Source organism: Guillardia theta (assembly GCF_000315625.1).
Source record: "Guillardia theta CCMP2712 unplaced genomic scaffold GUITHscaffold_87, whole genome shotgun sequence".
Lineage (NCBI taxonomy): Eukaryota > Cryptophyceae > Pyrenomonadales > Geminigeraceae > Guillardia > Guillardia theta.
In genome coordinates this window covers 158,392-180,043 of record NW_005434587.1, presented here as the reverse complement: position 1 = coordinate 180,043, position 21,652 = coordinate 158,392, and the positions used below count along the sequence as shown (strand labels likewise).

The 21,652-nt window shown below is 51.1% G+C and overlaps 5 protein-coding genes across 5 annotated transcripts; 4 read left to right on the top strand and 1 right to left on the bottom strand.

The window, feature by feature from the left end:
- Positions 1-5,455: 5,455 nt before the first annotated feature.
- Positions 5,456-5,742, top strand: GUITHDRAFT_77430 (hypothetical protein; the record flags this gene model as incomplete). The annotated part of the gene is made up of 3 exons (XM_005825068.1): positions 5,456-5,518; positions 5,564-5,608; positions 5,659-5,742. The coding sequence occupies 3 exons, from the start codon at positions 5,456-5,458 to the stop codon at positions 5,740-5,742; spliced, it is 192 nt and encodes a 63-aa protein (XP_005825125.1).
- Positions 5,743-6,298: 556 nt separating this feature from the next.
- On the top strand, positions 6,299-6,945 carry GUITHDRAFT_115697 (hypothetical protein; the record flags this gene model as incomplete). Its single annotated transcript, XM_005825067.1, has 2 exons — positions 6,299-6,433; positions 6,493-6,945. 2 exons carry the CDS (start codon positions 6,299-6,301, stop codon positions 6,943-6,945), a joined length of 588 nt encoding a protein of 195 aa, XP_005825124.1.
- A 524-nt stretch (positions 6,946-7,469) lies between these two features.
- Positions 7,470-8,113, bottom strand: GUITHDRAFT_115696 (hypothetical protein; the record flags this gene model as incomplete). The annotated part of the gene is made up of 2 exons (XM_005825066.1): positions 7,470-7,880; positions 7,940-8,113. 2 exons carry the CDS (start codon positions 8,111-8,113, stop codon positions 7,470-7,472), a joined length of 585 nt encoding a protein of 194 aa, XP_005825123.1.
- A 1,023-nt stretch (positions 8,114-9,136) lies between these two features.
- On the top strand, positions 9,137-16,277 carry GUITHDRAFT_144450 (hypothetical protein; the record flags this gene model as incomplete). Its single annotated transcript, XM_005825065.1, has 20 exons — positions 9,137-10,346; positions 10,403-10,606; positions 10,657-10,692; positions 10,755-10,991; positions 11,078-11,229; positions 11,261-13,015; positions 13,062-13,232; positions 13,430-13,666; positions 13,724-13,779; positions 13,899-14,193; positions 14,258-14,341; positions 14,455-14,555; positions 14,601-14,699; positions 14,798-14,870; positions 14,923-15,003; positions 15,051-15,100; positions 15,157-15,241; positions 15,287-15,379; positions 15,438-15,565; positions 15,611-16,277. 20 exons carry the CDS (start codon positions 9,137-9,139, stop codon positions 16,275-16,277), a joined length of 5,814 nt encoding a protein of 1,937 aa, XP_005825122.1.
- Positions 16,278-16,661: 384 nt separating this feature from the next.
- GUITHDRAFT_144449 (hypothetical protein) lies at positions 16,662-21,297 on the top strand (the record flags this gene model as incomplete). Its single annotated transcript, XM_005825064.1, has 12 exons — positions 16,662-16,707; positions 17,056-19,868; positions 19,916-19,954; positions 20,004-20,054; positions 20,101-20,166; positions 20,302-20,343; positions 20,394-20,478; positions 20,534-20,583; positions 20,632-20,706; positions 20,775-20,834; positions 20,889-20,948; positions 21,262-21,297. The coding sequence occupies 12 exons, from the start codon at positions 16,662-16,664 to the stop codon at positions 21,295-21,297; spliced, it is 3,423 nt and encodes a 1,140-aa protein (XP_005825121.1).
- Positions 21,298-21,652: the final 355 nt, after the last annotated feature.

The following is a 21,652-nucleotide window of genomic DNA, read 5'->3' as shown; positions in this document are numbered from 1 at the left end:
GGGGGCGGGGGAGGAGGAGGGAGGGAGGGAAGAGACGGGCAGTGAGGGAGGCAGGAGACGGGCAGTGAGGAAGGAGGGAGGGAAGAAGCGGGCGAGGGGAAGGGAAGAACAGGAGTGATGGAGGGGGAGAGGAGAGAGGGAGAGAGAGAAGAGAGAGCGACAGGAATCGTGTCGTAGTGATCAAAACTTTTCAGAGCAGCCTACGTGTGGCGATCTCACCGATGTTTTGCAGATGAACAACATGCACGAGAACACGAAACTCAAGAAACTACTGGAATATGCAGAGAAGTTGTCCAAGAAAGGAGACTCCGACTTGACCTCCGACGCATGCCCTTTGTCTCTGCAATATTACAAGGACAACTCGATTTTGATCATGGAACAAGACTTGAAAGACCAAGAATTCAACTCGGAATGCAGCATTTGCATTCGTCGAGATGATCTAGCAGAACCAGTTAGAAAACAGTTACACTCTTTGTGTTGCAAAGGAACGAACGAAACTTTGATACTCGGAGTTGGGTTGATGCGATATGGCTACAAAAATATCAACCATCCATTGATTCTCTTCGAAATGACCTGCTTAATGCTAGACGATTATTTCCTCATCTCCCCAGTTGCAGATATGGACATTGAACTTTGGAATTTCGAAGTTTTGTGTCATTCACTACAAGAATTCGACAAGTTGAAGAAGGAGAGTGCAAAGAGACTGGAAGATATCAAGAATCTCCACCCGAACTCAGACGACCTCTATGATCTCATGACGTCACTCGGCATGCAGTTGAGAAGCGACTTTTCCAGCGTTAAGCCAGTGGTCGAGGACCAGAAATATTACCTCAACAATCAGAACCTCCCGAAGAACCTCGAGATTCTCAGGACCTGGGTCATCTACAAGCCCAGCAATTCAAAAGACGCCAATACATTCTCAAAGTTGCTTGATTCACCCTCATGTGTGATACCATCTTACTGTAAAGACATCATTGATGGCCCATCGCAGTCATCTTCTATCGCCTCACACGATCATCCCGCTTTCCTCTTGCCTTTACCGTACAACGCAGATCAACTCAAGGTAGTCAAGCTGCTCTGCAACTCAAACGTGGTAGTGGTTGAGGGCCCTCCTGGTACGGGCAAGACTCACACGATAGGTAAGAGCATGTCAATGAATCAATGTGATTGACTGACGGTTCTTCGCAGCAAACATCGCTTGTCATTTGATTTCTCAGGGAAACAAAATCTTGATCACGAGCCATGGGATCCATGCGCTTTCCGTCATGAAGAAAAAAATCGGAGAGGCGGTACCATGGCTGGCAAACATTGCGATCTCGTGGGAGGGGAGCAAACGCGATATGCTTGATCAACTGGTGGAAGCGACAAAACGATTGAACGATGTCCAGAATATGCCAATCGACCATTTTGAAATTGAAAGACAAAAGGAAAACTTGGTGAATATCACACAAAAACTGCATAATGTGGAATGCGACGATGAATTTTTGCACTCCATCTTCTATCAGTCTTTTGAACACATTTCGAAAGGAGGAATCCACATCTCAGAGCTCTGCAACAAGAGCTATGTCGAACGTATTCGAGAGTTTGCAAGCTTTCTGCAAGCTTTCATGAAGAAATCAGATGATCTTTCTGCGTACAAGAATTTTTCCCCGGAGCAACTGAGCTCAAGTTACATTCTACCTCGCGATCGTTCGTATCTGCACTTGGATGCAGATGAACTGCTGCCCTTTCCGAATCCTTCTTTGTTAGCGCTGATGGAAGAGAAAGACCTCGTTGAAAAAGTTCGAAAAGAGCTGCAGACCGAATCAAATCCGGACTCGCTCTTTTCTCGCATCTCGAGGAAATTGTTTTCATTTTCAGGCCCTGGGATCGTTTCCATGAAAGTTCAGCTTCAGAAAGCAGGTCTCACGAAGTGGCTGAACAGTATCGATCCGATTGAAATTCACTTGTTCAATCGGCATGAACTGATCATGAATTGCTTCTCGATCTATCTGCGTCAATATCTTCAACTTTGCAAGGACGTGGTTGGCATTGACCTGTTTCAAAAAAATCTCACAAAGCGAGAACAATGCATCAAAGACATTTGCAAAGTTTCTCAAAAATTAGTTGCGCACATGGCACAAAGGCATCTGCAACAAAACTTGAAGAATTCAATCTTTTCTCAGCTTGAAACTCTTCGGCGTCTTATCAAAGATGTTGCGAAGATTGAGACCAAATCGCGTGGGAAGAGAATGCCAGCCAAGTATTACCGTGCTCGCAAGGAGCTGGAGCAGCTGTTGTCAAATAGCGCTCTCATCAATGTTCTCCCATTGTGGATCATGCCGACAGCAAACGTTTCCGAACTTCTCCCTGCTGAATTTGGAGTATTTGATGTTGTTATCCTGGACGAAGCTTCGCAATCTGACTTCTCCTCCTTCCCTGCTCTTCTGCGAGGAAAGAAGATCATCGTCATAGGAGATGACCAACAGGTTGCTCCCGCCCGTGCCATTGAAAAGGACCAGAACGATGCTCGGGAGACGCTAGAAATGTTTCCTGACAGCACCGTCGAGAACGTTCTTCCAGGTTGCCCTTTGTTCAGTCTCTTCAAAGAGATCTTCAGCGGGTCACGAGTGCTCCTGAGAGAACATTTCCGTTGCCTCCCGGAGATCATCAAGTTCTCCAACGCGGAGTTCTACCAGAACGCGCTCATTCCGTTGCGAAGGAACGAGCTGGCCGATTCAGATGCCTTCTTGAAGCCCCTGGAACGCTATCACGTGCAGGATGGTGAATGCAGAGTCCAGGGTCAGAAGAGATTGAATTTCGAAGAGCAAGATTGTATCGTTGAGAAGGTAACGGCATTTGCTGCCTTCCTTGTTTGTTCTAAACGAAGTATTTGCAGATTCGAGAAATCGTTCATCACTACGATCGCAACCCTATCAAGGCAAACGGCAAACCTTCCACCAAACCCTCCATCGGGGTACTGTCCCTGTGGAACATCCACCAGGCTGAAGAAATCAAGAAGAAACTGACGTCCGACCCATTTCTACAAGGGAAGATAGAGGAATACAACATGGAGTTTGGAGACGCTGCAACATTCCAGGGATCTGAGAAAGACATCATCATGCTCACCATGGTGGCTGGCCCGCGCAACCTCGCAGCGGAGCAAGAGAGGCACGAGCAAAGTTTCAACGTCGCGGTCTCCCGTGCAAAGAACTGCCTGATGCTGTTCCACTCAGTCTCGCCCGCCGATCTGAAGAAGGAGACGGACATGAGGCTGAAGCTCTTGAACTTCTTCAACTCGTCTGACTTGCACGAGAAGGACGAGGAATGTGCGGGTTCTGATCATTTTCCGATCCCCCCTGCGTTCTCAACCATCTTGAACAAGCTCAAATCTCCTGACATCTCTGCCGATCTCTGGAGCATCGGAAGCACCGTGGGCAGCGAAGACATCCGGGTGATAGAGCTCAGCTCCCCCGGCTGCTCCCGCGTCGCTGTGTTCCTGCACAACGAAAACGAGACCCCGAGTGCGCTCAAGGAGAAGTATGCCTGTAGCTGCATGATGGTCCGTGTTGGATGGTCTGTGTGCCATGTATGGGAGTCCGTCTCGAAGCTTCACGAGGAGGAGATGGTGAGCAGGATCAAGAAGTTCTGGGAGCAAGTCAACGCAGGGAAGCTGAAGAGGAAGAGAGACAGCGGAGAGTCGAATGGCGACAAACGTCCCCGTCAGCAGCTGGAGCCACAAGGAAGGCAGGAGGAAGAAAGAAGCTCTCTTGCTCAATCGTTGCAGACAGAGTTCAGCCGGGACTTTTATGCAAGCCAACTTCATTCCAACTTCCGTCTCCTTGACGACCAGCACCTGCTGAGCGGGTCGAGGATAGAAGACGACGAGGTGATAGTGATCGATGAGGATTGAGGTACTCCTTCACCAACAGAGAGTAGAGTTGTAGAGTTCAAGATGTATATTACATGTCTGAGAGTTCCAAATCACTGAGCCGCACGTGTCACGCAAGTTGGGGCTCGACGGCACTAAATGCTCTAAGGCAGGAGAGCAGACTGAGGGGGCCCGGGGTCGAGGAGCCAGGATGAACCAGGACGAGCACTGAGATGATCCAAGTTGGCCCCTGAGTTGGCCCGGAATGCAGCCCGGCCGCCGGAATGTGGGGGATGAGGGGGATGAGGGTGAGGAAAAATCTGGGAATCAGTGGGGATGAGGGCATGGTTTGTGGTCGGATCGCATACATGAGGCCGAAGGAATGGAAAATTCGAGGGCGGGAAGGAGGAGAGAGGGCGGGACGGGGGATCGCAATGCATAAGGTGTTGAAGGATGGAATGAGAGAGGAAGAGAGGAGCGGAAACCTGCATTACGATAGCAGGTTGAGGAAGTGGAATTGAAGGAGGCAGAGATTGTAAACCGGATTGATACGGCTGCATGTGTTGCTGTTGTGATGATGGGTTAGGCACTACTTGAAATGGATGGACTATGAACTAAGACAGCATCGTTTTGATTTTCAGGGCGGCAGAAAATACCAGCAGAAACAGCTTCTAAATGACATCATCTGCCGTTTTAATTCGCGGTTTTTTCTTGCTTCTTTTCTTCGGGCTTGTCACCAGTTCTGCTCTGTTGGAGGTCAGCAATTCCTTTCCTGCACTTCTACTGGACATCATACTCATTCATTACTTTGTCAGCCTGGATTCTATAACCACGGTGATTGGGACAGTGTGAAAGAGGTGCGGGTAAGACGCTTGACCGTTTGTTCCTGACTTGCTTGGGAACAGGACATGTTCGGGTTCAAAAGCAGGGCAGTTATAAGGGGCTCTGAGCTCTTTCTCAATGTCTCGAAAGATAACGAGTTGATTTATTCTGAGAAGGTAAGGCTCGAAAGGAACGAAGTGATCAGTGGAGTTCATGATTCCAATGGATTAGGTGATGGACCTTCCAAAGAGGTTGAGCGAAGATGCCAAGAGGAGTGATATGTACAGTAAGAAAGATTACGACGAAAGGCTCAAACGCGCGAGGGCTCAGAAATCATCCTCTCCCTTGGGCTTCGTTGAACCAGGGATGCTTCTTTTTGGCAATCGCGGCATCAACTCGTTGGATCGGAGACGGGCCTGCCCTCCTTGTGTTTCTATAGAGCACGTGGTAAACGACGGGTTGTTGGGTGAGGGTTGCTCAAAGATCTTCCAGGTCAAGGCTCGTCATGCCAGACAGATGAGCCGCTTGAGCGCTCTCTGCCTCCAAGCTCGTAGTGGAGGTAACAAAGGGTTTGGTCGACAAGAAAGGTAGAAAGTGCCTACGCACTGGACAGACTGTTTTGGTAACCTCATTGGTTTTGCAATAGCGATGACGAGATAGCCAAGAGAGAGCAAGAGAAGAAGATGTCCTCGTTCAGCAAAGATAAAGCTCAAAATCCAGGTTTGGAGATTGATTCAAACTCGGGGTGCTAGTAAATGCTCATGATCAGGCAAGTATCCGGAGATGCAAATTGTTTTCACGTGCAACAAATGCGAAACTCGTCAGAGCAAGATCTTCACCAGGATGGTATCGTCCGTTGATTTGTGATCTCTTCTCCTCAGCGGATAACAGGCATACGAGAAAGGGGTGGTTATCGTCAAGTGTGATGGGTGTGGGGTACTAAGTCAAATCCGACATTGTCAAACTACGTTGTAATTCAAAACTAGGTTCAGCATTTGCTGGCGGATAATCTCGGCTACTTCTATGACTCAACGGGTTTCACCAAATGCCGAATTGCTGCACACACCTGACTGGAATGAGTAGGGAGAAGGAGCGTGAATGTTGAAGACTTTCTCAGGGAGAGGGGTGAGAGCGTGGACAATCGGTGATGTCTCTGCTTCTGCTTTGGTTGTGTTTGCAATGTCCTTCTGATCGTCTTCGCAGCCTGTCCAAGGAGGGGGTCAGTGAAATCAAGATGAAGCCTCAAATCCGCCAAGACGGCACTGTAGAAGTTCTTGCCGACGAATGACACCTTGAATGATTTTTCCTTTAGTAAAGGGCAAACCAACCCAAGTCCGCCTCAACAAGAGACTCTAATTGTTTATATACGAAGAAAGAGGCAGCGAAAACCTCTACTGTGACCACGCGAGTTTCAAGGCATTATTGGGTTAAAACTTCTTGATGGGAGATACGGTGCCTTCGAGTTACGAGTACCGTGACTTCTGATCAAGTAACGTGACTGCAAATGTTTAGCCAGTCAAGTAACGTGACTCTCGCACCCCATCACCTCCTGTCACAGCCGCACGGATCTTCGGTCTCTCTTAAGACGTCTTAACTCACCCTGCAGTGACAGCAACACGCGCAGCAATGCAGACCCCTCAAGCCGTCGCAATCTTCCCCCGTAACAAGAAAACCGGCCCAAGACAGTCTCCGGTCTTTCTCACCCGTCACGACCTCGTCAAGCTCTTCCCCTTCAAGCTCGAAGAAGCCGCCGAAAGCCTGGTACTCCCATACTCTCACCTCCCGTGCACGGGCTTGGCTGACAGAGGACGCTCCTACAGGGCTTGTCGCTGACGGCCTTGAGGAACGCATGTCGAAAGCTTGGCATCTACCGATGGCCGTATGCCAGAGCAGGAGGGGCCTCGATCACAGGCTCGCGGGAGCATCAAACGACCAGTAGCGCAGAGCACGCTGACTTCTCCGACGACATCATGCAAGCGGAGGCGTCAGCGTCAGGCGGTGGGAGCAGCCACGAGGGCGTCGTGACGAGTCATCAGGACGAGACGGCGTCAAGTCAGGAGGATCAAGTCGGAGCCGATCCGCATGAGGCGAGCGAAGGAGATGTACGATCGATGGAAGAAGGGAAGGAGCGGAGGTTCATAGAGTGGTACGCGAACCAAAAGGACGAGGACGAAGAGAGCGTATTCTACGAGCCTGAGAGGGAGACTCGTTGGACTCAATATGATGCGATCTCGAATATCTCATCATCTGTTTCATACCTACCCGCCTTTTGAACGGAATCCTCCATTTTAGTCTCTTGGTCTCTTAACAGCTCTGAGGAGAGGAAGATGGGAAAACGTCAATCTTGTTATCTCAGCCTCCTCTTTCCGAGACTGCTCTCGCTCGGAATAGTTTTCATTCTGCAGATTTTGTAACTTGTCACTCTCTTCCTATTTCATGAAGATGATTAATAAAATGCTCTTTTGATCCGATACCCAAATGCATCGTCAAAACATCGCATTTGCACTGGTATGTTTGGGCTCAAACAGAATCATTTTGACAACAGGATATCGATCGATAATTTCGCATGCTCCCTTCACCCCTCCTCTTTTGATGTAAGTCTGATGTACACATATCAGCAAAGTTTCCGTTTATTGTCGTGAACTCAAGTCCAGTCATCAGGGCCCGAGGAGGCTCTGCCGAGCAAAACCACGAGTATGTTCTGATTGATAGACTGTAGTCCTCATCATCGCAACAAACACCTACTCAATGATGTAGGGAATTAACGGGTGACAACACGAAAAAAATGTCTCACGATTTATATCTTCTCGATCAGTCTAGACGTTTTCCTCTCAGGCTCGTAGAATACGCTCTCTTCGTCCTCGTCCTTTTGGTTCGCGTACCACTCTATGAACCTCCGCTCCTTCCCTTCTTCCATCGATCGTACATCTCCTTCGCTCGCCTCATGCGGATCGGCTCCGACTTGATCCTCCTGACTTGACGCCGTCTCGTCCTGATGACTCGTCACGACGCCCTCGTGGCTGCTCCCACCGCCTGACGCTGACGCCTCCGCTTGCATGATGTCGTCGGAGAAGTCAGCGTGCTCTGCGCTACTGGTCGTTTGATGCTCCCGCGAGCCTGTGATCGAGGCCCCTCCTGCTCTGGCATACGGCCATCGGTAGATGCCAAGCTTTCGACATGCGTTCCTCAAGGCCGTCAGCGACAAGCCCTGTAGGAGCGTCCTCTGTCAGCCAAGCCCGTGCACGGGAGGTGAGAGTATGGGAGTACCAGGCTTTCGGCGGCTTCTTCGAGCTTGAAGGGGAAGAGCTTGACGAGGTCGTGACGGGTGAGAAAGACCGGAGACTGTCTTGGGCCGGTTTTCTTGTTACGGGGGAAGATTGCGACGGCATTGGTGACCTGAAGTACCTGAACGTCCTCTTCTACCTCCTCTTCTTGCTGCATTGGAACCTGTACAGCTCTAGACTGACTCGAGCATTGGACAAACAAGATATATCATGCAGGCAGACAGGCAGACAGTGACAGGTTCGTAAAATGATAGCGAAAACAAATGTTTTCACAATTTAAAGCTTGTGTGGCCCCGGCGACTCCGAGGCTTCGGAAAAGCTGACGTTCGTAAGATCTCCACGGCGGAAACGAACGGCTTTTCACATGGATTCTTTAACTTAACTTTGAGTAAAGGATCCTGCTGCCAATTTCTTGGGACTCCCGATTGCGATCGGAGTCCAATTGGCGGCGGCGGCCCGGCCGGCCCGGCGGCTCAGGGCCAGCCTGCCAGCAGGCCCCGGCCACTGCCACTCCGAGGGACCGAGTCCGACTCATCAGTAAAAGCCTGGCAATTTGGTTGGAGGCAGCAAAAGGTGGTTCTGACACCGGTAGTGGAAGGAAGCGAATACTGGGGGCAGCGATGTCGTCTAGCTGCTATGCCGAATGATTCGCCGCAGGTGCGAGGGGGGGGGGGGGAGGGGAGGGGAGAAAAAGAGAGGAGCGGGGGAAGGGGGGCGGAGGTGGGATAGGCGTGACGGGGATCACAATAGTGTAAGGTAGATGGTTCTCCTTACTCTGCTGCTCCCTCACCCCATCTCCTCTCATACCTGAAAATGAAGGTAGTGAGAGCACACGGAGGAGAGGGAGGGAGAGGCAAGGAAGGGAAGCTCTTCAGAGAAATGGAGGGCATTTTGATGAATAGACTGAGTGGAGTTGGGTGATGCAGATAGGTTGACGGGGCCTCGACATTCATGTGCGGCGATCTGAAGAAGAGGAGGCGACCTCCGTGTCCAGCCGTCTAGAGCATGAGGAGCCTCCATGTTCCACCTGGGCAGAAGCAGGCCATGCTTGACTTGAACGCTTTCCTTCCACAATCTGCCTGACACGTTGAACAACAAAGGATGCGATGTGACGCCGTTGGCGTGATCCTACGGTTGTACAGATCCTTCATTTCTTGTGATTCTTCAGGGTAACTCGCCGATGAGCAATCAGAATCCTTTGCCTTGGTCTGACCAAGGTCTGATTCTTCGTCTACAACACGTCATCGATACCCGAGATGCTATCTTGGACTGCTCCAGTGCGATGCTGCAGAGAGGGGACAACACAAAGCGCTGTGTGTACTTGTGGGGAGAGCAGTTCATGAAGTACCTCAACGAAGGCCGAGTTGAACGAGATCTTGCACTTCTGCATGTTGTCAATGACATCCTGTTCTGTCCGAGCAGCGGGTACAGGTGGGTAGAGGACTTCGGGCCAGTCCTGTGTGAAGTAATGCCGATGGCTATTCATTGTGCAAAGAGAAAGGGAGAAGCAGAGATCTGTCGGAAGATACAGCGTCTTCCTCGCATCTGGCTTGAGAGGCAAGCTCTCACTGTTGACGTGGCCCAAGAGCTTATCAAGAGATGCAACTTGGCTGTTGAACAAGAGCCGAGTCAGTCAAGGCGGGACCCCCCAGCTTCACATTCCGGTCTGGCGAATCAAGACAATGCGTCGAGCTTCACAGCCTCTCATCAGCAGCCGAACGCCCTTCCTGCTCCTGCCTTGAATCCCAAAGATATCGATGAGAGCATCATGTTTGCTCACCATATCAAGAAGTGCGTTTTGGAGAAGAAGCTTCAAATCTTTGAAGACAACAACTTGGAGGAGCAAAACCGGCTCAGGCAATGGCAGGAGACGCAGCTCAGGATGGCAAAGAACCAGTATGAGATGCTGGTCATGCATGAGCAGCACAAGCAGCAGATGGCAGAACTCAAGTCGAAGCACGAGAGTCGGGCGGCGGAGCTCAGAGTCGCGTGGGTACAAGAGCTGCAGCAGTGGAGAAATACCGTAGAGACATTCGACAAGATCCTGCGAAACGATCCTCCAGATCCTGAATGGCTTGCAGACTTGTTGCAAAACTGCCGGGCTGCCCAGCAGTGCGACAAGACGGCTGAAGACATGGAGCGGCTGATCTCGCAGATCGTAGAGGATAAGCAGCACCATCTTGACATCAAACCTCCTGCGGAGAGTTTGAATGCGACGAGAGCCGATCATGAAGCTAGCAACTCGCCACTACAGAGACCTCCTCAAAGTCTTCCAGCCAGGCAACAGACTGTGAACCCTCCTGCTATCCATACCGAGCCAGCCGCTCGCTGGATGCCACCGTCTGCACAAGTCGCCCCTCCAGTGGACCAAGTGAATCGGAATAGAACATGTGATGATGATTCAGTCATGCCTGTTGTGTTGTTGCTGACTATTCTTGTACCTCAGACAACAACCAGTTGCCAACAAGGAGTGTAGAAGATAAGCAAATAAGGAATAATATCGTAACTTGCCGGGTGTTCCAGTGTAGCCGGTGCCCCTCGGTCTTCTTTGTTACGGGTGCGATCAAGACTTTCTACCCGGATAGGATTTATCATCATTACGAGAATGGACAAGAGGCGAAGAGTGCTCTTGAAGATCACATGAAGGAAGGTCTGATCGGATTAAGACAAGAATCTGGTTGTTTCTTACATGTTTCCCAGTTCACTCCCCAGAGAAAGAAAGGTCGAAAGATCACGGTAATTCCAGGGAGACAGGTTTCACAGCTTGCTTCTGTGCCATGACTCTAAATCTCGTACAGGTGCTACAAGAAAGCCAAGGGATGATGTCATCGTGGTGAAGAAAGAACCGAAGGAACCAGTGAATGCTTCCCAGCCTTCCGATGAGAAGGATTTCTATCCTTTCAATGCCAACAAGCGAATGGAGTCTGAAAATTACGTGCTCAAGAATGGGCCTAGAGGATATGGGTACTACAAGATTGTAGAGCAGCACGTGAAAGCTCATCATAACCACGAAGAAATCACAAAGACAAGGGGAGGTATATCGTACCTCCTTCTCCCTCCCTCCCATTTCAAACAATCTCTCGCTCGCTCTCACTTGATTCCTTACCTGATTCTGTAACAGGGGATGAGGGCGAATCAACTTCTCGATCTTCAACCTCAACACTCGCTTCGAAGAGCAACGCAGGAGGAACGATTGCGCAGATCATACAGCAGAGGATGAAAAGGAAGCAAGAGGAAGAGCGAGCGAAGAAAGAGAAGGCACGATGGCCCGATGTTCATGCAGCGAGTGATCTATATGATGCAGGATGAGGCCGAACAACGGTTGAGGATGGAGCGGGAAGAGGAGATGAGAAGAAGAGACATCGAGGAGATGAAACTGCGAGCAGAGTTGCAGAGGATGAAGGAGCAACTGATTGTTGAGCGAGCTAAGTTGAAGAGTGAAAGGGAGAAGGTATCGGAGGAATCGCAACGAGAGGTAAATGCGGCAGAACCCCAGCAGTCGTCCAACTCTACCACTCCTCATCGGGACCCTGTGGACCATGCGCCATCGAACACTCAGGGTGCTAACGGCAGGACAGCAAGTGAGGAGAAGCGTGTTGAAGCTCAGCAAGGAGTTTCTCAGCCTGAGAAGGGAGAAATAAACGGCGATGGTCAGGGGAGAAGGCATCTTCAGGTTTCAAGGGGGCGAGTGAAGGACCCAAGACAAGAAGTCAGAGATCCGAGACAGATGGCAAAGGGACAGACTGGCAACACAAGTAATGAGACTTCTCCAAGTCTTGTGCCGGGGAACGAAGATGCTTGCAATGGGGTCCAGAATCATGTCAGAGACACTGAAAGAGCGAGTCAAAGGAGTGTCGGGAAATCAGAACAGCCTTCAAATTCTTCGGATGTGTCTGATATTGCAAGTGTGGTCCCTAAGGATTTTCTCGGACATGTAGAGGAGAAGAGCCGGAAGGTCGAAGATCCTGATGAGACTACACAGGAGGACGGAGAGATTCTTGATAGGAGCACAGCAGCTGCATGCAACGAGGGAGCAGGAGCAGGAGCAGGAGGGGAGGGGAGGGGAGAGGGTTTGGTCCTAGATCTCATGAAGAGAGTGGGTTGTGATGAAGAAACTGCTCGAGCAGCGCTGTGTGCAGCAACAGACGACGTGGCAGCGGCGGAGGAACTGATTGTAGAGTCGCGAAAGATGGAGGAACAATTCCTGACACAGCAGCATAAAGGACCTCGACCCAAGTTGCGATCGTCAGTGCAAGGGAGGGGACATGCTTCCTCCCGTGCCGGCGGGTCCCACAAAGAGCCCGACGAAAATACGAAGGAGGAGGCGACTTCGTGTGTGAGCAGCGAGTACAGCTCGGAGAGTGAGAGGGAGGAGGGCAGAGACGAGGGGAGCAAGGAGAGGGTCAAGGAAACTCTCGAAGGCGAACTCCAGCTTCCTCTTTGCTACTCCAATCTCAAGGTGATCGCGTTGGGGCAGCTGCCATTGAACCCTGCCGGGTATTACCAGGGGAACATAGTGACCCCGGTGGGCTACGAAGCCCATCGTCTCTACTATGACGTGGCGGATTCTAACGAGCAGACGGAATATTGTTGTGTTATCCGTGAGGGCCCAAGGTTCCAGCTCTACAAGATGAATGACAAGATGGTTTCGTTCTCTGGAAGCAACCCGGATGATCCTTGGCGGCAGCTGGTGGTGGAGTTGAACAAGAAGTTTGATCTGGGACTGAACGATCGGCTGTGTGGCTTCACCATGTTCGGGCTGAAGCACTTGAAAGTTGCTGAGATGATCAAGTCGCTGTCAGGATATGAGAACTACGTGAAGTTTCTCCTCAAGGGTAACAAGCCGAGCAGAGGCGATAGGGTGAGGAAGAAGGACAAGAAGAAGGAGAAGCGGAAGGGGAAGAAGCAGGAGGTGAAAGTGTCGCTGGATGATTTCTCGAGGCAGGAGGTGCGAGCAGGACAGGCGCTGCTGGAGCTCTTCGACTACTACAGCATGGCACAGGAGCAGCTTGACACGGTCGACTCTTCGACTGAAGTAGCTCGCAAGCTTGTAGAGCAGGTGCGAGAGGCGAGGAATGGACGTATTTGACCCAAACATGTCGCAGGAGATCCGAACGAGCAACGCTCCTCGGCTTGAGGTTGGCATGCGAGTGCGGGCCAAGTGGAAAGCTCGCCGTGGGCTGCAGGGCTGGTACCAGGGGACCATCGTGAAGATCGCGAATGACGGGAAAGTTGACGTGGACTACGATGATGGTGACTTTGAGCACGGAGTGTTGGTGAGAACTCGAGCTTAACGCTCTTGCGCCTGCTGCTGTTGCTCCTCATCATCCTGCTCGTCGAGTATTCTCCCTCCTCGTTCTTTCATCTCTCTCCTCCTCTTCTCAACTGAGACTTCAACTCTTCACTCACTGCTGTATCTTCCTCTGCACGTTTCGATTTCTTGTCTCATTCACTTTCTCATTTTGGTTTGCAGCCCATCCATGTGAAGATACTGAAGAATGCTAAGAAGAGGAAGGGAGGCGGGTCAGAAAATGAAACGTTGCAGCCAAGCAAGAGCACGGGGGAAGAAAAGACCGTGAAGAAGGCGAAAACGAGAGATCAGGAGCTGTCGAAGATCAAGTCTGAGCAAGACAAGGAGATTATTCAACTGGATAGATTACAAGGCATCAGGACATGCCAGCTGATTCTTAAGGATCTGATGCAGAAGGAAGTAAGATGAAACAGTCTTGAACCTGGTCGATCTTGCCAGTCTGACTGTTTTTGGAAGTGTGCTGCTCCTTTTCTCTATCCTGATCAAAAACTTCTCCGCTCCTTGATTGGAAGGTGATTATCGCTGCTAGAAGTTGACCCCCTGACTAGTTTTCAATCCTTCAATTTTTTGCTTGATGCAATCGCCCGTGATGTCTTGTGTCTGACTATGCTCTGTTGTCATGTGTTACAAGCTTCATGATCCTCACTTTGCATAGAATTCGCCATGATTTGGAGGCAAATATTTCCGTTATTGCACACATCACTATTATGACAAGATTGTTGTTCAATGTTGACTATTCTCCATTGTTTGTGCCTCCTTTGCTCTCAGATGTTTCCATTGTCACTATTCTCACGTTCGTTTCCAACAGCTTCGGCATGTCTGTGGAGTTGGCTCGGTCGAAAAGTCTGACAGACATCACTACGATCAACAAGAAGATCGACCAGACTCTCAACTCAACGAGGCGAGCCTACAAGAATCCATCACAGGTGAAGCATCTTCATACCGTCTTTCATGGGGGCCATGGCTTGTTTGATGTCAAAGATTCTGCAGATTCGCGAAGATTTCATACGAGTACTGAGATATTTCTGTTTGTTCTATGGAGAAGCTAGCGCGATTGCTAAGCAAGCCACTGAAGTAAGTTCCGAGTGTGAAACATTTTATTCATTTTGGAGATCAAAGAACCAATTTGCTTGTCATATGACACCGTCGCTTCGATGTGAAACTTGGCAATGATCATTGGCTTTCAGTTGCTTGGAGAGTTCCAACGCTGCTACTTCTCTCAGATTGGGGTGCTGGATCATCTTGGGGTAAAAGTCTTCGAGCACGGAGAGCACTGGCTCGGTCAGAGGTGAAGATCCTACATGTTAGAAGCCATGAAATTGAAGTTCTGCAGGCTCCGACGATTCTTTGAAGAGGAGAAGATTTGGAGGGAATGCGTGATTGACGACTATGATGGCAAATCGTCTTATCACGTTCTCTTCTGCAAGGAAGAGTGAGTCTTCCAGTCTGCTCCCTTCTCAATTTACTTTCTACCTGCCTTCTCCTCCTCCTCTCTTCCTCCTCTCTGAAAATGATTTTTTTGTCACACAGGACAGAGGATTGGATAGTTCTGCCATCGTTCGATGTCCAGCTGATCCCTCCCAAGTTTCAGAGTCCAGCTGAGGTGAGAGTTTGCGCCGTTGATACACATTAGTGATCGGATGCGAACCCTACAGCTGCTACCCATCCGAGCTGGGAACCATGTCCTCTGTGAGGACAAGGCTGGAGGACACGAGGGAATTTTCTTCCATGCGGAGGTTTGCTGCCCATTGATGTTTGCGGCAAGTTTCTCAAGATGGTTCAGGTGGAGGAGTACAACGCGGAGGAGGGAAGGGCCTTGGTTCACTTCAACAGGTCGGAAAGCTTCTACATGCGAAGGAACGCCATGATGGTGACGCTTCTGCTCTCAGTTGGCCGAGGAGGTTCGATCAGTGGATCGACATGGAGACATCGCGCGTGTTCCTTGTGGACGCCGACTGTCACTCGCAGTATGCGGTGAGTGAGCCAACCGACCTGACGAGCCACCTTATGCTCTTGTAGAACGGCCGGGTGATGTGCACGGATGAAGACACCCCGAGATCGATCTCTAAGAGCTTCGGCGTCGACGTTGACAAGCTGCTGCTGGTCAACAAGGTAGAGCTCGAGCTTAGCTCGTTCCCCGCACCTGTGACCGTATAACGACCTTCCTCAGATGGACTACCCGGAGATCCAGAAAGCTTCTCGCTTCAAGCGCGGCGCCATGCTCCTCCTGCCTATGCAGCCCTTCGTTTTCGAGAGGATGCAAGAGGCTCGGAACGAAGCAGGGGAGCAGGAGAGCCGGTAGCGCTGGCCCTCCCTACGCAGCGTACACTGACATCTGCTCAGCTCCAGCTCGCCGCAGTTGCTGGACGTCATCCTAGAGCACCATGGCGACATGTTTGCCCAGGACATGCAGCCCAGGAACAGGCGGCCGCTGGATTGGAGCTACGGGGAGGTGGCACTGATGCGGGGAGCGAGCCCGGAGCTGCTGGGGTCGACAGTGGGGGTGAACTGCGTGGACGCGCGATACCTGGGGGTGGTGATGGCATACAACGGTGACAGCGGAGAGTACATGATCCAGATCGATGGTAGCGCAGACAATGGTGGTATCGGAGACTGCATGATGGGAGCGAGCATGGTAGTTGTTCTCCCCAACCCCGATGTGATTGTGCTTCAAACCTTATCCAAGACAAGCCTTGAGGAAGCTGAGAAGGAGCTAGAGGCAAGAGCCGAGGATGCGTCTCTGGAGGAGGAAGCAGCGGCTGCGAACGGAATGGAGGCGATGGAGAACAAGGTGGAAGAGATTGTCGAGGATGCTGCTCGCACGAGACAGGCAGAGGACATCGCTGTGGGACAGAAGCTGAAGAGACAGTATGACGGGGTGATAGGAACGGTGACAACAAGGGTGCCAGGAAGCGACATCGTCTTGATCGAGTGGGAGGATGGCGACTGCGAAGACATTCACATAAGCGACATGGAAAGGCTCTGTATACACTTGGAGTCTGATAATTAAAACTCCGACGAACACACCTTGATTAGGAGGCCCAACTATCAGTAGAGAAGGTTTACTCAAAGTTAAGTTAAAAATCAGTACGAGGACTATAAGGAGAGTCGAGCAGGCTTGACCCTGACAACTGTCACACTGGCCAAACGGCGAGAAGAGAAAGACAGCGAGAACCCTGGGAAGAACTGAAGAGGCAGCGCAATGGGAGAACTTTGCCAGTAGTAACGGGAGTCAGTGAATACTACCGGGCCCGCAGCTACCGGGCATTACAGTCACTTGGGCCTTTGTGTAAAAGAAAAGGGCCAGCACGGGCCGGGCCGCACCCGGGCCCGGGGGCCGGGGGCCTTGGATGGGGGTTTTAGTCGTTACACACGCATAACTGCCGGTGAAGTCATGCAAGAGTTAGCGCTCGTTGCCTGCGGGGACAACGAGGCGAACGGTAAGAGGGGAGAGGAGGAGAGGAGGAGAGGAGGAGACACAACTCATGGCCATCAGAGGAGAGGAGGGCGAGGGAGAGGAGGAGAAGGAGATCATGGCTACATAGAGTGAGGAAGGGCTGTAGCTGGGAAAAATAGGTGGAGAGTTGGGACGGGGTTAGAGGGACGAGAAGTGCCTGAGGATAGGATAGAGCGAAGTGCTGAGGGCAACAAGGATCAATCCTCCAGCTGCCTGCAATGCATGTAGCAATCTTCTTACCCGTGCTTCTGGAGATTCTTGCTGCTGCTCATTTTGAAGCTGTAGCACTTTCTTTTAAGTTTCAGTGAGATGACTTTGCATTCTTTTGCAGTCGACATCAATGTCATCTTCAAAGATGTTCTGCCGTCTGCATTTCTTTCAAGATGGTCGAAGTCTTTGAGGACTCTTGATAAAGCCAGTATCTTGTATGAACAAGTAGCCAGCGAAAAATTATGCTCATCCGAAGATTTCGATTTATTCGTAGCAGATCAGAACATCGAGGACTATGCGAAGAACGGGAAGTTGATCAAGGACTTGTTGAGTCTTGATGATCACACTAGTAGACTGGTTGTAGAAGTGCGATACGTGAAGGAAATGGACTTTGCGTCAGCGAGAGAATCAACGGGTTACAGCAGTACCGCAGAAAGAAACGGGTTCATGTCTGCTACCCGCCCTGTGTTCAGCTACAGCACAGGGCCCAAGTGTAAATTTGTAGGACTTTCAAATCAAGGAGCAACGTGCTACATGAACTCTCTGCTACAAAGTTTGTTCATGACGCCTGAGTTCCGTGAAGGGGTTTACCAGATTACCGTGGAGCAGGATCCGGTGAAGCAGAAAGATAGCATCTGTTTCCAGCTGCAATATCTCTTTGCTCAGATGCAGCTATCGGAGAAACATTCGGTGGAGACGAAAGGGCTGACTCGATCCTTTGGTTGGTCTGGTGCAGATGCTTTTCAGCAGCACGACGTCCAGGAGTTGTGCCGAGTGCTTTTTGATGAGCTTGAGGAGAGGCTCAAGGGAACACCGAAGGAGCACTTGATCAAGGACTTGTTCGAGGGAATCATGGAAAGCTACGTGAGAAACATCCCCGGAGCTGAAGTGAAGTTTGAATCTCTCAAGGAAGAGCCATTCATGGACCTCTCTCTGAACATCAAGCAGTTTGGAAATCCCCATCCCATCAAGAGCGTTGAAGAAGGTCTGGCTAACTTCATCAAGCCTGAGACTCTGGATGGAAACAATCAGTACCAACTTGACCCTGATCCTGCTAACGGTCGGACAGAAAAGATGATGGTGGATGCTTACAAGGGGCTTCAGCTCGCTGACCTCCCGTACATCCTCACCATCCAGCTCAAACGCTTTGACTTCGACTACGAGACTATGAGACGCATCAAGATCACAGACAGAGTCACCTTCCCCGAGATGCTCGACGCCTCCTCCTACCTCTGCCGCAACCCCAAGAGGAAGCGGCGCATGTCCATCACCGAAGACCCTCCGGACGAGCAAGACGGCGAATCGCAGCGCATGGAGGGAGACAGCAACCTTCACTCCAGCAGCAACTGCGAGCCCTCCGAGTCTGCTCGGAATCCCTTGTGGTATGACCTCTACAGCGTCATGGTGCATAGCGGAAGCGCGTTCGGTGGGCACTACTACGCGTACGTCAAGGACTTGGCGGAAGGACGATGGTACAAGTTTAACGACGCTATGGTAACGGAAGCTTGCTGGCAGGATGTTGAATCCACTTTCGGAGCTTATGGAGCAACAACGACCTATCTCACCACAGCGACCGCCTACATGCTTTTGTACAGGAGGAGGGAGGATGGCAGGAAGGTTCAGCGGAAGCTAGAGGTGCCAGAGGCAAGCAACAAACCCCGTCGATTCCACTTCCATTGCGCTGACTTGTGTTCGCAGGAGTTGGCACAAGCGATCAAGATTAGCGAGGAAGCATTGAAGAGAGAGGAGGAGGAGCTGCGGATAAAGAGGAATACGTGGCAGATCAACGTATTCCACGGCTTCTACCACAGCACAGTGAATATCTTGAAGGATCAATCTTACCATCAGTTGCTGGTAAGGGTCAGGGAAAGTTTCAATAGCTTGAAGGACGTCGATATCGACTGCATCCGGCTCAGGAAGTACAACCCGTCAAACGACCTGCTGGGACTACCAGTCCTGTCAGATGAGGAGGACAATCCTGCCATTGAGAGCATACTGTCTTGTAACATCAACTTGGCTGTGGAAACGAGGATGGATCTTTCAATGCCATGGAAGCAATTCCAGCCGAACAGCAGTCCTGTCCGTGTTTGGCTGAGCAGAGACATTGTTGGGGATGTAGATAGCGCAATCCTACAGTTCTCGGACGAGAATGACGTGTTTTACCTCCAAGAAGAGGACACCGTCTTGGACCTGAAGCGCCTGGTGATGCATCAGTACGGCGTCGATGTGGGTGAGCTCGTGGTTGCCAAGTATCGACGGCATTCGATCCACAGGGAAGTTCAGTTCCCGGAGAACGCAACCAGGTTGAAGAGGATGTTCTCTCAGTGGGAGGAGGACTTCTTCTTCGTCGCCAAGATCAAGTCTGAGATGTTGAACTCGCTCAACGATGTGCACCTCTTCAAGAACTCCATCATGTCTCCTGCTGTCTTGGAGGCCTCGAACAAAATCAAGATCCTCTTCAACGACCTGCAGAACCAATCCGTCGGTCACTCTATCATCACCCCAATCTCCGACTCCCTCCAGAGCGCCAAGGAGAGGATGAGCAGCATGTTGGAGATGGAGTGTGAGAAGTTCAAGATCCTGCGGAAGGCTGAGAACGGGATGCAAGAGTTGAACAGGATGCAGATGTCTCTTGCTGACCTGGGAATCTCGAGGGGAGGAGAGTACATCACAAGGTTGCACGTTGAGGCAGGAGCACCGTCCAAGGCGTCGATCTATCAGGTTCAGCTTCACCTGGTCGACTCGGTCAAGCAGCCCTTGACGTGGAAGGAGCTGAGCACAGTAGAGATCGACGACGACCTGACCGTCGCACAGATCAAAGTGAACCTGATTGAGAACCTGCCGGATAGTCTGAAGTGCAAGATTGACTCTACCGATGGGGTCCCACACCTTCGTCTTCGCGCTCCCTCAACGTTGAGATTTTGCCCTGAGCTGGTCGATGAAGCCTTTGCAGTTTGCCTTGGGATTCATGGTTCTTGCAGGTGCTTTGTGATGATATGAAGCTTTCGTCGCAGTATCAGGTGAAGGCAGCAAGAGGTCTTGTTCGCGCAATGGTGACAGGTTTTGCAGCTCGAGAACATTTCGACCAAATGTTTATTCTTGGAGCTGCTGCCTCAGCTGGTGAGAGTTAGAGGAGAGCAGAAAGTGAATGATGATGGTTTGGCAGGAGCCGAAGACTCGAGCAGAGTCTCTGGCTGTTCAGCTTGTGCGATGGCGACCGTCGGAGTACAAGGTAATGACTGGGATGAGAGGAGGAGCTGAAGCTAGGGAAGCGAGGAAGAGGGAGGGAGGGAGGGAGGGAGAAGGAGAAACGACAAGGGAGGAAACCGCGGGAAGGAAAGAACTGAGGAAATGACGCCGAATACAGTGCGACCCTGTAGAGGAGATGATAGTTGAAGCGGAAGACACGGTAAACTCCCTAATCATGCCCTTCCTCCTCCTCCTAACAGTTACTGGCAGATCGACGACTTAAACAGGAAGCTTGCAGCGAGAAGTCAAATAGAGCATACCAAGTTACGGCTGACCCAACGATCCAACTGGAATGGTGAGAGAATTCGACATCGTCTTCCCACTCGCTCACTCTCTCCTCCCTCACTCAGGTTTTGCTAAGCTCGACTTGGTGAAATATCACGACTGGAATTCACTGCTGGTTGGAAATATCGGCAAGGGAGGAGGAGGAGGATTAAGCTTCGTTTAGGCTCACGCGAAGATGTCGAGTGGGTCGGCGATTCAAGCGCTTGCTTTGAAAGAGGAAGGGTTCTACTACTACAAGGTCCCTCCTCCTCCTTCCTCCACTTCTTTCTCCTCTCTTCCTCCCCTTCGCTTCTGACGTAACTCAAGGACGGGGATGAAGAGCTCAAGGAGCTCACCGAGGAAGAGAAGAAACTAGTCTCAGCTGAGGTTGCTGGCTATTGTTTGCAACTCGCGTTCATATCTCAACCTGTCTGGTGTCAGGCTGAGGATCTCAACAACTCTTCTCGCAAGTACTCTTTCACCAGTGGACTCAAGGAGAAGGTGATGGCCAACAGTCCTCCTCCTCCTCTACCGGATTTGCTGAAAGATTGCACCTGCCAGGGGTTGAAGATCAGGCGGCAGGAGCAGACAACTTACAAGCCAGAGGTCTTGATACCTCCGCCATCATCCCTTTTGAGCTCTACCGAATTGTTCTTTTCTTCCTGTCACATCAAATTCTGCTCTTGCTCCCCATCACTACACCTCCTGCTCCCCATCACTACACCTGCTCCTGTTTTTGCTCCTGTGTTTCTGCTCCTGCTCCTGCTCCCTCCTTACCGCCTGCCCTGACTCGCCGACTTATGCAGACGGTTAGCAAGGGACCATCGCAGAGCTCGTTAACGGCGTCTAGAGAGCTGAATAGTTGACAATAAACCAGCCCATGCTGAACTGCGAGGACTGTCCGGTGCTGATCGTGAGATTATTCCTGCGAACATAATTTATTCGATTTAAGTCTGATGAGGCGCATGCGGCATGCCGGGACTGAAGAATGATGGAGGGCGAAGGGGCAGGGGCACGAGCAGGGGCACGAGCAGGGGAACAAGCAGGGGAACGAGGAGGGGGAGGGGAGGGGAGGGGAAGGGAGGGAGGGAAGGGAGGGAGGGTAGGAAGGGAGGAGGAGGGGAGGGGAGGGGAGGGAGGAGGACGGAGGAGGAGGAAGGAGGAGGGAGGGAGGAGGAGGAGGGAGGAGGAGGGAGGGAGGAGGA